The following is a 17,301-nucleotide window of genomic DNA, read 5'->3' as shown; positions in this document are numbered from 1 at the left end:
TTCCATTTTATGCTTTTGCTAGCCACCTTTGCCCCCATGCCCCCATGTTACGTCTTCCAATCTTTGCATCAAAGGATGGGCCACAAGCCAAGCAAGCGGCCTCAGCGAAGGTGGCTAGCAAATTCCTGTAAAAAGAAAAAAGGGAAATGTTATCAGCACTACTGTATTTTGATGAGGGCACTCTTACTTTATTAAAAGTACGGTAAAGACTGCACCATAGGATGATCCAAACCGTCCATTAGATGGGCCACAACTCATGTAGGTTGTGCCCCAAAAATCATTTCCGTAAGTTAATCCTGACCCTCCGATCTGAATGTTAGAGGGTTGATCCTAACCCTCTATAGATTGGACGGTTAGGATCAACCTGTGGAAATAATTTTTAGGGCACAACCTATTTAGGCTGTGGCCCATCTAATGGACGGTTTGGATCATCCAATGGTGCGGGCCATACTATACTTTTAATAAAGTGAGAGTGCCCTCATTAAAATACAGTAGTGCTGATAACATTTCCCAAAACAAATCTCCTAACCCAACCAAACAACGTCTGGGAGATTTGAGCTCAATCACCCCATTGACTGATTCCCTTTTGATTTGCTTTTAATCTCCCTTTGACTTCTTCTTCTCCAAATCCTCCCAACATCTACCGGCATCCAAACAGAGCAATAGGGCCCGAGTTCGGCTTGCCAAATATTCAACCAAGCTCGAGCCTGGCTTGGCTCGGCTCATCAAATGGAATGAACCGAGCTTAAGCTCGTTATCAAGTTCGGGCTCAGGAATTTACAACTCCAAACACTTTCCGAGAACATGATATCAAACAAATATATATATATATATATATATATATATATATATATATATATAACGAACATAATCTGAGCTTTAAAGCTCAGCTCGGCTCTGCTTGTTTATGAACCGAGCCTAAAAAGTTCACGAGCTTTTCCAAGCCGAACTATACAAAGCTCGTGTTCAGCGAGCTCGTTTATTTGACGAGCCTAATTTTTGGACTCGGGTTCAGCTCGTTTAGTAAACGACACACACACACACACACACACATATATATGTTACGTGAGAGGTAGAGGAAAAGGAGAATAGTAAGTTAGGGCTAGGCTCCCCCTCACTGACTTATTTACATAATAAGAGACTAAGTACAATGACAAGATTGCCCATACTAGGCTTATTCTAACACTCCCCCTCAAGCTGGAATGTATAAATTATTCATTCCTAGCTTGTTACAAATATCGCTCAACTTTGCTTTATTCAATGGCTTGGTGAACATATCAGCCAACTGATCTACAGAACGAGTGAATATAGTACATATCTCCCCCTTCTGAATTCTCGGACAAATGAAGTGACAGTCGAATTCGATGTTCTTTGTTCGCTCATGGAAAATTGGGTTTGTTGCAATATAGGTGGCGGCCTTGTTGTCACAGTACAACTGTGAAGGCGAAGAAGATACAATAGCAATCTCAAACAGAAGTGATCTCAACCGGATAATCTCTGTACTCATGTGTGCCGTCGCTCTGTATTCTGCCTCAGCACTTGACTTTGCAATGACGTCCTACTTCTGGCTTTTCCACGACACCAGGTTACCTCCTACAAAGGTACAATACCCGGTAGTCAATCTCCTATCTGTAGGAAATCCAGCCCAATCAGCATCAGAGAATCGTTCAATTCACATATGACCGTGCCTCTTGAATAATAGGCCCTTTCCTGGTGCACCCTTCAAGTATTTAATAATCTGAATCACTGCATTTCAGTGTGAGGTACGTGGGGAGCTCATGTAGTGACTGACTACCCCAACAACATAAGATATATCAGGACGAGTAACAGTAAGGTATACGAGCTTGCCCACAAGTCTTCTATACCTACCAAGGTCCTCCAACAGGTCTCCTTCTTCTGGAACTAGTTCTACATTGGGATCCACAGGTGCAACCACTGGTTTTACGCCGAGATTTCCTATCTCCTCCAACAAATCCATAACATTATTCCTCTGTGATAGAGACAAACCACTAGAAGAGTATGCCACCTCTATCCCAAGAAAATATCTGAGCCTAAGAAAATATTTGAGCCTTTTCTGGATTTCCCTTGAATTACTACTTGTGATGATGATATCGTCAACATATACAATCAATAGAATGCACCCTGCTGAGGACTGATGAATGAATACTGAATGGTCTACAACACACTGTCTCAAACCAAAACGCATAACAGTGCCAAACCATACTCGTGGAGACTGCTTCAAGCCATATAGAGATTTCCTGAGGTGACAGACAGAGGAGGACATCTCCCTCTGAGCAACATACCCTGGAGGTTGCTCCATATACACCTCTTCATGAAGGTCGCCATGCAGGAAAGCATTTTTCACATCTAATTGATGAAGATGCCAACCATGATTGACTGCAAGTGAAAGGAGAACGCGAACAGATGATATTTTCTCAACTGGAGAGAACGTTTCATTGTAATCAACACCAAACGTCTGAGTATATCCTTTAGCCACGAGACGTGCTTTCAATCGCTCAACAGTACTATCTGGTAAATATTTTATGGAGAATATCCATCAACAGCCAACAAGTCTAGCACTAGAAGGGAGAGAAACAAGATCCCACGTCTCGTTGGAATGTAGAGCACCCATCTCAAGGTCCATGGCAACACGCCACCCTGGGTGAGCTAGAGCCTCATCCAAAGACTGCGGTAACACAGCAGAAGACATAGAAAGCACAAAGCTTTTGAAAGGAGTTAGACGATCATATGAAACAAAATTAGATATAGGGTGTGCAGTAGAATGAGAGCGAGTTCGAGAGGCGAGAGGCGAGTCAGATACAAGTATAGGAGAAGGAAGAAAGGATACCTAAGTAGAGGGTAAAGGATCTCTTCCTGTGAAGACGATATCTCGAGTTGAGAAGGAGACGGCCTAACCTGCCGCTGACGCCGCTGATAGTGTTTTGTAGTAGTTAGTGGAGCCAATTTGGGAGCACAGGGTTCGACTTGACCAACAAGACATTCAGAAGGTGATGGTAGTGGGACCGGAACAATGTCTGGAAGCACCGGGAGAGAAACGGACACATTGAGCTTCAGCTTGGATGAACCAGGGGCTGACGGAGGACTAAAGAAGGGCTCTGACTCAAAAAATGTAACATTGGCAGACACAAACCACCGACGCAGACAGGTACGGTAACAGCGATAGCCTTTCTGGGTACGAGAGTAGCCCAGAAAGACACCGTTCCAACCGAGGGTCGAGTTTATCCCGACCAGGACCTAAATGATGGACAAAACATACGTACCCAAAGACACGAGGTGTAAAGGGAAAAGGATCATGTTGTGGATAGAAGGTGTGATATAGGGAATCACCACGTAGAACAGAAGATGGAAGGTTACTCGCCAGAAAGCAAGCAGTCACGATAGCCTCCCCAAAAAAGTTTTAGGCACCCGCATCTGAAAAAGAAGGGTACGAGCTTACTCAAGCAAATATCGCAATTTCCTGTCAGCTACACCATTCTGTTGTGAGGTGTAGGCAGAGGAGGATTGATGTGTAATGCCATGGGAGGAGAGATATTCCTGAAAGCCATGAGAACCAGAGAAAAACTCCCGCGCATTATCAGTACGAAGACATTTAAGATTGCAACCAAAATGATTCTTTATTTCAACATGGAAAGTTTTAAAAGCAAAGAAGACCTGAGAACTGTCCTTCAATGTAGGCTTTGCTCAGCCAGGTAGTTCGCCCACGACCTTAGTCTCTACCTCAAGTCCTGGATCATTGACTCAGGAGCCTCAAATCATATGATTGGTAACTCATCTCAGCTTCTTCTTTTCGTTCATTTCCATCTGATTCTCAATCCATTACTCTAGCTGATGGGTCCACTACTCCCATTACCGGTATTGGCACCACGTGACCCTCCCCTCACCTACCATTATCCTCTGTATTATGCATTCCTAAGTCCCCTTTCAATTTACTTTCTGTTAGTCAACTTACAAAGAATCTTGATTGCTCAATCTCATTTTCCCTTCTTTTTTTGAACAAGTCATTTTGTCCCTTCTTATTGTGTGTTTCAGGATCTTTAGACTGGGAAGACGATTGGATCGGGACGTGAGGTGGCTGGCCTATACCGCCTTGACTGCAGTACTTCTCCTACCGTTTTACATAGTTCAGTGGATGTCTTTCAGTGGCATTGTCGCCTTGGTCACCCATCACTTCAGCGCTTCAGGCAAACATCATTAGTTCCTGCTTCTGTTTCCTCTTTTCAGTGTGAGTCTTGTGAACTCGGGAAGCATCACAAAGTGTCATTCCGTTCCCGAGTCGTTAGTCGAGTCGATAGTCCTTTTCATTTGGTTCATTCTGATGTATGGGGACCCTCTCGGGTCGCGGGATGGTGAGCACTCTGAAGAAAGCGTTGTAACTCCTCATAATCCGCCCTAGTGAAGTTGAAGGAATCATCAACCGGTGCAGAGATAGGGCCATACGCAACAGTGCCGGAGGGCAAGCTGTCGTGAGATGTACTGAGGCGGATGAAGCTCAAGGTGAAGAGTATAGCAAGTCTCGAACCACCACGGCCACGGCCACGACCACGAGCTCGTGGAAATGAACCACCGCCTCTAACAGGGAGACTACTGCCATCATACGCAGCTAGAGTAGAACTGTCAACAGGTAGCCGTGATGGGGACTCACCAAGACACTATTGTGCACATGAGTAGGCCTCTCTTAGCGACGAAATGTTGCCTGAACCAAAATCTGATGACGCAAATGAGTGAACTCAGGACCCAGGCTCTCAAGATAGTGCACCACTCGAAGTTGTTCCCGCTGTCGGCGGAGAACGGTAACATCAGAGGTAAGGGGCATGAATATGTCCAGTTGCTGACACAAAGAGACAAACTGGCCATAGTGAGCCTCAAGACACATGTCACCACGGCGCAGACGCATCCACTCAAAATACGTGGCACAGATATGCATGAGATTCTCAACTCCAGAATATGTCAAGGCAGTGTGATCCCAGATCTCCTTCGCGGTCAGGAGCAGAATCATGGTAGAAGAAATGGCAAGGGTCATGCTCTGCCAAAGGAGAGTCTGAATCAATACGTCCTCCTATTCCCAGCGAGTATATGTAGGATCCTTGGGCGGGGGAGGATCCTGACGAAGGAAACTGACCTTGCCCCATCCAAGAAGATGGGTCTCAACCGCAACTTTCCAGGATAGGTAGTTGGTTCCATCAGGCTTGGCAGTGCTCAGCTGTGGATAGGAGCCCTCCACAGGTGCCAAGCTAGGAGAAGAAGAAGAGGAAGCCGAAGGGGTGGGTTGGGCAAGGACCTCAGTGGTCATGCCAAGAGAGGGATCCACAATGACAGGTGGCTCCATAGTGATAACAAATGAAGTAAGAAAGACCCACAACAATCGGCCTACTGACGAGAGAAGCCAACTCCAAGTATGGAGATCGGAGAAATTAATAATGGAGATCGCGACTCCGAAAGGAAACACAACGAAACGAAGGCATAGAGATCCTCGAAGACATATAAAAAAGTTAAACAAGAAGATTTTGGAGCCGAGGAGAGAAGAGGAGAATATTATTATAGATTTAATTCATGAGGTAAGGAAAGAGGGTTAGGGTTTGGAAACAAAAGAGGGAAGAATGGGATAGGGGGTAAGGGGTGCCGGCTGTTACCGAAGGGGAGTGGGGGATGGGAGGTGTATTACGGAAGGGAAAAGGGGGGGTGGGCTGTTACGAAAGAGGGAAGGGGTGTGGGCTATTACGGATACCGGGGTGGGGCCGGGGGTCGTATTGGCAGTGAGGGTGGGGGATGTTATGGGAATAACAAAGCAGGGGGGGGGGGGGGGGGGGTCGTATACGTAAGCAGGGAGGGGCCGGGGTGGGATACAGGGGGTATAGGGGGGGTTGTGTTACAGGGAGGGATGGGAGAAAGAGGGTCGGAGTGGGATACCAGCCGAGAGATGAGGTTGAGTTACGGGGGGTTTTGGTTACGGGTGAGAAGGGAAGATGTATACGGATGGGGGGCTTCCGTAAAGGATACGGTGGGTTTCCGTAAGGTTACGGATGGGGGTTGGGGTGCCGTAGGTGGAGTTGGCTTTGGATAGAGGATTTGGCTTTGGGTGGAGAAGTTGTTGTAGGTAGGAAGAAGATGGGTTGGAGGCGGGGCGGTAGATGGATTTGGCTTTGGGTGGAGATGGAGGAGATGGAGAAGATGAAGGCTGGCAATTGTCCCTAGGGATCGGAAACCCTAGGGCTCTGATACCATGCTACGTGAGAGGTAGAGGAAAAGGAGAATAGTCAGTTAGGGCTAGACTCCCCCTCACTGACTTATTTATATAATAAGAGACTAAGTACAATGACAAGATTGGCCATACTAGGCTTATTCTAACAATTTATATATGATCCACGTAGAAGGACCCAACTAGAGCCAGGATTAGAGCCAGGTAGATTTCATTCACCATCTTCATGAAATTTTTCTAAAGGATTCATTTAGCCGACCCCAACTAGTTTGGGATGAAGGCTTTGTTGAGTTGAGTGTGTATCTTGGGAAATGATTTTAGCACTCCACTCTTTTGATATGTCGCGAAAGCAACATATCGTTTTGTTTTTACATGGTCTTGTCAGAGCTTTTTGGGAACTGTAAATAACCTTTTGACAGCCCTTTAAACACTAAACGACAAGAAGCTTTCGCCACATATCAAAAGAGTGGAGTGCTAAAATCATTTCCCTATATGTGTGTGTGTGTGTGTGTGTGTGTGGAGAGAGAGAGAGAGAGAGAGAGAGAGAGAGTGTGTCTAGCCACTTTCACATTGTGCAATATCACAGCATGCTGTTTTCATGGTAACCACCATGTCGTTTAAAAAATAGGCACCGTTATGAGTGTCAGGACATGGTGCATCATGCAATTATGTCCACGTGGACACAATTAAAGACTTTAAGAATACCGAAGTGGTTTTTTTTTTTAAGAAAATAGTGAATGGTTGAAAATAAACTTTGACAAGAACGATAAGGATTACCACGGCCAAGTTGGTTTCTGCAAGAGCATTTTCAAATGAAGGCAATGCCACGTTTTCATTCTCTGTGGCAACGAGGTAGCGATTCTAATGCCATGTAATTGAGTGAAATTACTCAAGGAGGTTTCTGATGCACGACTTTGGGACATTCATTGAAAGATAGATATGATATGAAGTTTTAAAGGAAATTCGTGTCCTCTCTGGTGGCTGTTCTCCTATATAAGATGGACTAGAACTCTTCTTCAATAGCACAATTTCCATGTCCTCTCGTAAATGAAGTTGAATAATCACAATGGTAAAATGATTCACGTACACATGAAGAGAATGGAAATTTCTATGATTCTTACAAAATAATCAGTTGAAGGAATGACCTATGATCCTGGGAAATAATGTAGAGAACCTATCAAATTACCCTTTTGCATATGATAACAATTAGAATAACCACAGGGGTCCCAGCCCAGTTTCATAAAGAGTGTTGCAATGGCATTTGGAAGAGTTTTGTTAAAAAGTCTGAACGCAATGAAGAAAAAACCATTAAATTAGATATGTAATATTGGTAAGTGGAAGTTTGCTTGCAACATAAAAATTGCAAAAATGTGAAACGAAGACTTATTTCTTTTATATATTATTCATTCCTCATCTCATTTGCTCAAATGCTTGAATATTTTTTCGTTGAGAGCTAATCTATTGGTAAGGAAAGCTAAAACTTGATGTCTTGTAACCAGATTCTCCATGAGCATGCCCCTTCAAAGATTGATCATGTCACTGTTATTATTAAACTCTCAATTATTCAATTGAACTCAACACTAGAGCATGATTGTTGAATGTGATGATTTAGTACCTTATCAGTATTTCTGAATTTATTGTTTCTTGTATTCTACATTTAAATTAAGAAAAACACATTCTCACGCATAAAGGGGACATGTATAAATACATTTCAGCTAATATGGAAAGCTGTTGACAATTAGAAGTAATTAATAAATACACTATGTGATTCACGGCTGGTTATCCCTATTGACAATGAAAGTTGAGAAGTGAGTTTTTTTAATATCAAACCTGGGTCAAACCCATGCCAAAAGCAAATTTTGCAAGAGCTTTTAGGCGTGCTAGTGAAAGCTCTAAACCCATCTCAAACAGCTGCAAAAGAGGATGAAATATGGTAAGAAATCAATCCATATGTTCTAAAACAAGTTATAGCAAGCTCAAGCACCTTAAATAAATATGAGTATTTATAGAAGAGCTATTTCTCAATTACAGTTTACTCAAAACTTAAGATTCGTGCAGAAGGTAATGCACATGTCATGAATAAATTGTTAGCGGTAGTGATGTAATTTTGAGAAAGTGAATAATATAAAGGTTCACTCCACGAATTGTAACAATGACCCATTTCCTCCAAAACACGTCTTATTTTTTTCTTCCGTTCTTCTCTGTCTACCTTCTTTTAACTCCAACACAGTACCAGAGCAAGACATATATCGGGAATAGGGTTGAGATCAAGGTCACACCATTGCAGGTTCCATCTCGCTCTCACTCCCTTTCTTTCTACATTTTTTTGAAGAGAAGACTGTTGGTGCTGACTTATAGTCATACGACAGACATCATCAGTTGAATGGATACCAGAGCCATTGGTCGATCTCCCTTCATACTTTTCCATTGATTTGAAGGTTGCCATGTCACCTGTGAGAATTCTAGAATAGAGATTTGTTGTTTTATCCAACAGATTTTTTCAAATCTAGGGTCCCCATACCTCGTGTTTCTTGGAACCCTTTTCGTGATGATTGTAGGATAGTAAACCTGTGGTTGCGCCATATGAATAGGTAAATTCCATGGTTGCAACGTATATGTCTGTTATTCCTAGTCATGGTTTAAATTCCATGGAAATTTACCCGAAACGACCGAAACGTTTTCATTTCCATCCCCACCGAAACAGAATCTACATGATTTCCTTTTACGTCATTGTTTCCCCAAAATTGTGACCAAAATTCCTAAAATTCGATCTGAATTTCTGAAATTCGACCAAAATGTTCACAACGACAAACAAATGGAAAGATGTTATTATTTGCATTTCATTTCATTTCATTAATGTAGAGAATGATATTTAGTAGGCAACATCATTGAACTACACAGCAAAGTAACCATATCTTATGCATGAGATTTCAGCATGGGACCAATAATATCGCATAACTCTATTTGGCATTGACAAAGAGTTGGGCTCCTTACTCCTTAGAGAGAAGAGAGGAGACTGGTCATTGTACTTTCTTATACTTTGTTACTTTGTACTTCTTCACTAACTTTATTGTTCAAGACATGTGCAACAATTCATGTCACTAGGTGTTCGATGTGATTAAGCCATTATGGATGGCTTTCTTGCTTATGCGATTGTTTCTAAGTATGTATTTGTGCTTATTCTAGCATTTTCCAAAGTTTCATCTTCAAATTTCATCATTTACATATGTTATTTTTTAAAAGATTAAAAAATTTCATCATTTGCATATGTTTCCATACGTTTCCGTGATTTTACAAGATTTCCACCGAAACCGAAATGTTTTTGTTTCCCTACCGACTGAAACCGAAATTTAAAACCTTGGTGAGCACAACAGTCTATTGCCCTATGCTCTATACCAAGCTGAAAGCACCTTGAGAGATTCATACAAGGGAAGGGAGGAAGAGGAAGTAGAAAGAGAAAAATAAGAATGCCTTTATAGCTTAAAATATAATGGCATTAAATAACCCCCCTTGCATAGTTCATTACAATATTGAGTTTCTTTGGATTTGGAGTGTCATGAAGTATAGAGAGTTTAAGAGCGTATGTTGGTTGTCCCATTTCAAAAAAAAAGGGTGCAAGTTGGTTATTATACAGTGAAAGGAGGGATTTTTCTTGGAAATATCCACAAATAGTTACAGAACAACCTTTGAGTTACATTCGTGATTCTGATTCCTAATTGGCCAATGATTTATGGTTAGAAAATGAAACTTCGACTATCATCATTAAAATGTATTCCTTTTTACTTTTACTATAACTTCTGTTAAAAATCAGAAAATATGTGAGGTTTATGCTCCAAGCCTCGATGCTTAGGCCTGCCTACAACAAGAAACAAACCCTCAGCTCGTGCCTTTGCGGATGAAAATACCAAATCATAAGTTATAAAACTTCATTATAACTAAACCCTGATTACAACTTCATTGCCCTTTTCCTGTCTAACTTTTTATATTTTACCTATTTATATTTTCTCCTCACATTTTCCTGATAAAATCCCACAAAAAACAAAATGTTGAAGATATCCTAAGTAACATACTTGCAAGAATTTTAATTCCTGATAACAAGATTCGTAAAATAGCGACCACAAAATCAAGAATAAGCAACAGCAAGTAGTCCAACCAGATAACATTTCTTTAAGAATTACTTTAGAAGAAACAATAACCAAGCTATTTTCAAGAGTAAGAGGCTGTAACAGTGTATAACTTCACTGAGGTTCAAGTCATTTAGGTCATTTATAAAGTAAAGACTGAAGATCTAACTTCCTGGTACAACTGTACCTTGTCATAAAGTGACAAAATGGTCTTTCCATATGAAACCATAATGTGGTGAATTCTGAAATATGAATGATGAAAGAGTAGAGCAATATTACTAGCTAGGAATCTAGAGATAAGCCACGCACAAGATATGAAAATTCGGGTAGCAGGGAACACAGTTCACAAGAATGATGTACAACATAACAGATAGAAAACAAAACAGTATTCCTATACGGAGAACAAACAGTAAAAGAAAATTGAGCTAACCAAGAAAAGGATCCCCCATTCAGACAGAACCTTCACATCTGTGATGTTTCTAATCAGGCCAAACTGGTTTAGTACAACACCAGCAAAAAAGAAACCCAGTATCTGCAACCAATCAGAAGATCTCAATTATCAATGAAAAAATGTCAGTGGAACGTTCAAGACACATCAATCCTCTACAAATATCTGAAACCAATTGGAAGATCTCAATTATCATTTAAAAATGCCACTAGAACCATTAAGACACATCAATCCAGTAAATTGTAAGAAAGCTATCATCATTGAAAAAATATCACTGGAATTGTTAAGACATGTCAATCCTTTACAATAGCAATAAAGCTATCTCAACTTCCACCTTGTAAAGAAGTCATACAGTAATTATGATAATTAAAACTATTGTACACTTAAAATCAATTCTAAATAACTTTGGTGGATTATAAAATATAAATGACAACGAATCGAGTAGGTGCTTGATCCAATGAGAAATAAGTGTTGGACAGCTCACTCAGTTCTGGAGAGAAATTATTTTACGGTAAAAAAGGCAGCAGCCTCAGAATTGGACATCAATTAACACAGCAACAATGAAAAACAGGCAATGATAGCAACTTCCATTCCAAATACAATATCTCTTTCACAAGAACAAATGATCGAGTGGACTAAGATAGCCAAAACATACTCCCATAAACATGACATTACTAGCAACTATTGTCAGGATATACCAAATCTTATTCAATGAGAGATGTCTACAAAGGTATATTATGCTATTCTCTAACGCAACTGGGAAGAGTTTTAGATCATTATCAGTCATTGCTCCCAGTGTTGAAGACAAGAGAATACAAATTGAACAACGAATTTTTTTTTTAATTCTTAACAAGGTCGATTTCAAATTTTGAGTCGCTGTGAGTTAAAGGGGAAAGGAATCTCTTCCTTCCCTAAACTTCTCTTCATTACACCACATGGGCAGCCTACTTTTAATTTTATTCTTTCATTCCCGCCCGCGTCCCCCCCGCCCCCCCTACATGCTAACATTGCTACCAGACTACCACTATACACTTACAAGGGTAAACACACACACATGAATGAATAAAACTAACAAAAGGAGGCAATACAAATCTTTCCAATGCAAGCCCCGTCCCTCGAGGCCCGTCGAACAAATCACCTCAACCCGGTCCTGGAAATGGCACCCACCACCAGTTCAATATTGATGGTGTTTTGTCCTTTCTTTGTACTCTAGGTCAATAAAGTCCTCTGACATGTATCACTTCTCACAAATCATTGATCTCTACCTTAATAAACTGCCATAATCAAAGAGAAGGCTCACCCCTGCTAAGGCAAAATCCAAATCACCATCCTCTGTTATATCAAGAATACCCTTTGTCATCACAGCATCTAAGCAATCCATTGCTAACTCATCCGGCTCATCTTGATCTATGCCTGTATCAAATTCTGCACATGTAGCATTAAACACATTCGCCTTTGTATCGACAAAAACAGATCAACAATCTTCCCAAATCTCACCCTGTGTACTAGACTCCTCTGTCTCAGCGCAAAACTATGTTATCAATGCAACCTGCTCTCCCGTTGTCTCAATCTCTACTTCCCATTCATTTATTTACTCGGTTGTGGTAATGGCCTCAAGTTGATCTTCAATTTGCCATGTCGGCTTCTCAACAGTGGTAGGAGGCTCAAAAACAAGAGAAACCTCAGCCTCTTCCTTTTCCTCGCTACTGATTTTATCATCCATAAATTCGGTCTCAAGTGTGGGAAAGGAAGGTGCATGCTCTGGAGTCCGTCGCCTCTGCAACTGCTCAACAACGGCCTTGATCCTATCCCACTCCACATCAACTCTGGCTTGCCGTTCACGAAAGTCTGCATCCTCACGTTTTCATCACAATTGTCTTGACTCATTCTCTTTGCATCGGATTTTTGTCTCATGTACTATCCTCTGCTGATGCTGAATATATATATATATATATATATATATGTGGGACCCATGCTATGCATGGAACTAGTATGTGGGACCCATGCTATGCATGGGTGTAAACTAATGGGCCCCCATCACATGAGTACATGAGTTGTAAAATGGTGGGCCCGTGCTATGCATGGGTTTAAAGTGGTGAGACCCAAACAATAAAAAAATGATGTGCAAAAGGTGGGCCCTATCCACTAAAGAAGGCCATGTAAAATGGACGGCACGGCAGGGCCGTATCCAATAGAGACCCGTGGGCAACCCATGCTATGCATAATATGTTGTTCCTCTTAAGGTCCCCGGAATTCGTAAATATTTGTAAAGGTGCCCCGCATCCGTAATATCCTCAAAGCATATTCAGGAAAAGTATTGTTTTTCGTAATTGTCATATTGGTACACCTCTTCTTTGTAGTTTTTTCAGTAATTGTCATATACAGTTACCCTTTGTCCGTAATTTTTCTAAGGCAAAACATCACTGTGGACTTTGTCCACTGTTTTTTGGACTTTTTCCACTTGTTTTTTAATTACAAACGCATAAAGGAAGGGGGTAGGATTGAAATTATGTGGCTTTAATGGGTGCCTTTGTAATTCTCAAGTGAGCATCAAATGCTAAAAGAGAGAGCCATCATTATGGGTGGAAAAACTTTTCCCAAATGGCTTTCAAGGAAAAGACGAATGACAAAATGGAAAGTTACGTGCATAGTATATATACTAGTAAGAAACCTGTGCGATGCACGGGCTGACAAAGAACCGTACGGACGACATCAACGGTTGATCCAAACCGTCGATGTCAGGGCTGACAAAGAACCGTACGGACGACATCATCGGTTGATCCAAACCGTCGATGTGATGGAACACAACATCAATAGGTCGTGCACGTAAAATCATTTCCACAGGCTGATCCTAGCCGTCCAATCTGTAGAAGTTTCCATCATAGGTTGATCCAAACTGTCCATGTGATGGAACACAACATCAATAGGTGGTGCCCGTAAAATCATTTTTATAGGCTGATCCTAGTCGTCCAATCTATAGAGGTTTCCATAATATGGTGTTCTTTTTCAGGTGCCCGGAGTTCATAAATATTTTGGAAGGTGTGCGGGAGTCGTTATATCCCAAAAAATCATAAGGAAAAGTAGTTTGTTCGTAATTGTCATATTTCAATACATCCTCTCGGTAGTTTTTTTCGTAATTGTCATATACAGGCACCCTGGTCCGTAATTTCCCTACAAAACTTTAATACGTAATGATTATTATGGGAAGGTTATTTTCGGTAGTTATTATTGCTAGCCACATTTCCAGACATAGTATTTCTGTGAGGTTTTTCAACACGGCTAATAAGACAAATCTCTAAACACATACAATCGCAAAGGACGGGCGAGACGTAGCCTTCGGAGAAGGTGGCTAGCAGATCGGAAAACTTTTCCAAAAAAAATTTCCTGGAAAAGACGAATGACAAAATGGAAAGTTACGTGCTTAGTATATATATAGATAGATATCTGTGTGTGTGTGTGTGTGTGTGTGTGTGTGTGGGAATGCTAAACTGAGGGGTGCCCTTGCAAAACTGGGGTGAAAGGGCACCCCAATTGGTTGAATGCCACCATTGTGAATTTAGCCTTTCCCATCTTTGCAAGGGTGCCACTCAACTTAGCATACCTCATATATATATATATATAGACACACACACACACACATACACAGAGAGAGGGAGAGAGAAAAGGGTATCCACTCGACCCCCCGTCGGCTTAAAATAAAGTGGGCCGACATTGTTTGGATGATCCAAACCATTCATTGGATAGGCCCTCGCATAGATAGGGTGTGCCCAAAAAATCAGCTCCTTAGGATCATCTTAACCCTACGAACTATGGAGGTAAAAAATGGACAGATTTGTGAAGGTTTATACCTGTCCATTTTAACCTACACAAATTGAAGGGTTGGGATGATCCTATGGAGCTGAATTTTTGGGCACATCCTATCTATGTGAGGGCCCATCAAATGAATGGTTTGCATCACCCAAACAATGTGGCCCCCACAGTATTTTAAGCCGACGGAGTAGATAAGTTATCCACTCGATCGAGTAGATACACTTTTCTCATATCACACACACACACACACACACACACACACACACACACACATATATATATATATATATATATATATATATATATATGAGGAAACTGTTGGTGAGCTTAAGCTCACCAAACTTATGGTGAGCTAGCTTGCCCAATCACATGGGGGCCTACTTTGTTAGGATGATCCAAAACATTCATTTGAAAGTCCCTTACATAGATGGGGGGTGTACCAAAAATCAGCTCCATAGGATCATCCTAACCCCTCCATTTGTGGAGGACAAAAATGGACAGACACAAATCTGCCCCATTTTTGTCCTCCACAAATGGAGGGGTTAGGATGATCCTATGGAGCTGATTTTTGGTACACCCCCTATCTATGATAAGGCCTTGCAAATGAATGGTTTGGATCACTCCCCAACAGTTTCCTCTATATATATATATATATATATATATCACTGGTGCAAACATCCTCATAAATTCATCACAGACCTCCTCCCATTTGTGGAATGGAGATTTTCCTGCGTTATGATAATCCCTCCCAAATAGAGGCACATTGACTCGATGCCCCCCCCTTTGACTCCGGAGCACCTAACGCTCTCATGATGGCTCAGAACAACATAATCTCTATCACATACAAGCAGCCTCATCACTAACATAGCCATAGAAACGCAGAACGTAGGGCGGTGCCATAGGTGTCAGACTGGCTCAAATACTGAAAATGGCAGCTGATGAAAGAACCTAGATGCTGAAATCTAAGTAGCTGAAACAAAAAACCACTGGTGCTCGGCTTCTCTGTATTGTTACTGACTTCTGTAGCTAGTTCTTCTCGTTGTTGAAAAACAAATTGCAGCAGTTTCTGGTGTTGCTGAATTCAGTACCTTGAAAAGAAGTTGCAGTATAGGACTGTGGTGGCACTGTCCTCGGGTAGTGATCGGTCGCTGGAATGAGATCGTGGTGTTTTTCTCGAGCAGCATCTGGCTATTCAATGGGTGCAGCGGAAAGGCAATTGTACACCAGATCTCTGAGACTCAGTTACATTGGTGTCACTGTGACAATTGCCTTTCTGAGTCACAGACATCTGATGAATAGCAAACAGTCAGAAGAAGTTCCAGGATTGAGTTAGGAAGCTTGAACTGATTCAGGTTGCACATTCAATAATATTTCCAATCCTGGAACTTGTTGTCACTGCTGGAAATTTCAATAGAGCTTTTTTCTCAACCAGCTCAAGTTTCTGAAAACTGAAGCAATTTTTGTTCTTTTACTTACAGATTTGTAACAGGAACTAAATTCTGCTGGATATAGGTTAAGGTTCAACTGGGATCTGTATTGAAGACTTGAAAAGGATGGATAAAGTGAGCACCAGGACAGCGGAAGAATGAAATTTCTTCTTAGCCTTGCTCTGATACCAGATGATGTTGATTAGCTGCGTGACGGAAGCTCTTAGCAAAGGGAAGTTTGAAAAATCCTTTATTGCACTTGCGGTGGAGCTGAATCTGACAGAAGCCTCCTTCACAAAGGAGGATTCCAATGTGAACAGAAAATCGAGAGATGTGTGTGCGTGTGTATGTGCGTGCACGCTGACATGATATCTCGACTTAAAGCTTGGCAATACTAAGCTTCTACACCTATAAACCAGTACGTTTCTGATAACAATTACTCAGAATTGAACGGACCAGAGGACAGGTAATGATTGGAGTTAGCTATGCATCAAAGATCCGTACAAGAAAAAAAATGTCCAGATCTTGTTTTCTGGTGTTGATCTAGAGATCTGGATTGAATCAAGACGCTGGATATCCAGATTACACGAACATCAATCTCAGTAGTAGCCAATTCTTTCCAGAATTGTTTGCAATGTGAATCTTGAATTTCGAAGGAAACAAGGTTATAAATTTCAGTTTCGATTTTGGCCAGCACGAAAACGGAAAAATTTCGGTTTCAGTGGAAATCTTGTAAAATTATGGAATATTATGCAAATGATGACATTTTAAGATGAAATTTTGGGAAATGCTAGAATAAGCACAAAGACATACTGGTTAGAAAGCCATCAATAATGGCTCAATCACATCAAACGCCGAGTGGCAAGTGTTGTTGCAATTGTCTGGAATAGTAAAGTCAATAGAGAAGTACAATGTAATGAAGTATAAGAAAATCCAATAACCAGTCTCCCCTCCAAGGACCCTAACTCTATGTCATGACTCATGACATCCTATGATACTTTGTTGGGCAGTTCTATGATGATGCCTACCAAATATCATTCTCCACATTAATGAAATTAAATGAAATGCAAACCATAACATCTTTCCATTTTTTGTCGTTCTGATCATCTTGGTCAAATTTTGGGAATTTCGGTCAAATATCAAAACATTCGACGGAAATAATGATGTGGAAGGAATTCATTGAGATTTCATTTCAGTGAGGATGGAAACGGAAACATTTCGGTCGTTTCAGGAAAATTTTATAAGCATGGAAGGAAATCTCCACTCACATGAACA

At 41.2% G+C, this 17,301-nt stretch overlaps 1 protein-coding gene across 2 annotated transcripts in view; it reads right to left on the bottom strand.

The window, feature by feature from the left end:
* KEA3 (K+ efflux antiporter 3) overlaps positions 1 to 17,301 on the bottom strand; it is a 92,642-nt gene that overhangs the window by 59,358 nt on the left and 15,983 nt on the right. For both annotated transcript variants that reach the window (XM_077358700.1, XM_077358699.1), the window contains exons 3-4: positions 10,772 to 10,873; positions 8,048 to 8,128 (exon numbers count right to left, since the gene is read on the bottom strand). In XM_077358700.1, coding sequence (XP_077214815.1) covers positions 8,048 to 8,128; positions 10,772 to 10,873 — 183 coding nt within the window. The remainder of the gene's footprint in view (positions 1 to 8,047; positions 8,129 to 10,771; positions 10,874 to 17,301) is intronic.

The sequence above is a fragment of the Tasmannia lanceolata genome, unplaced genomic scaffold (assembly GCF_043159265.1).
Source record: "Tasmannia lanceolata isolate RefF3 unplaced genomic scaffold, GAP_Taslan_0.1 ptg000018l, whole genome shotgun sequence".
Lineage (NCBI taxonomy): Eukaryota > Viridiplantae > Streptophyta > Magnoliopsida > Canellales > Winteraceae > Tasmannia > Tasmannia lanceolata.
Note: the sequence above shows the minus strand (reverse complement) of the source record. Positions and strands in the feature narration are given on the sequence as shown.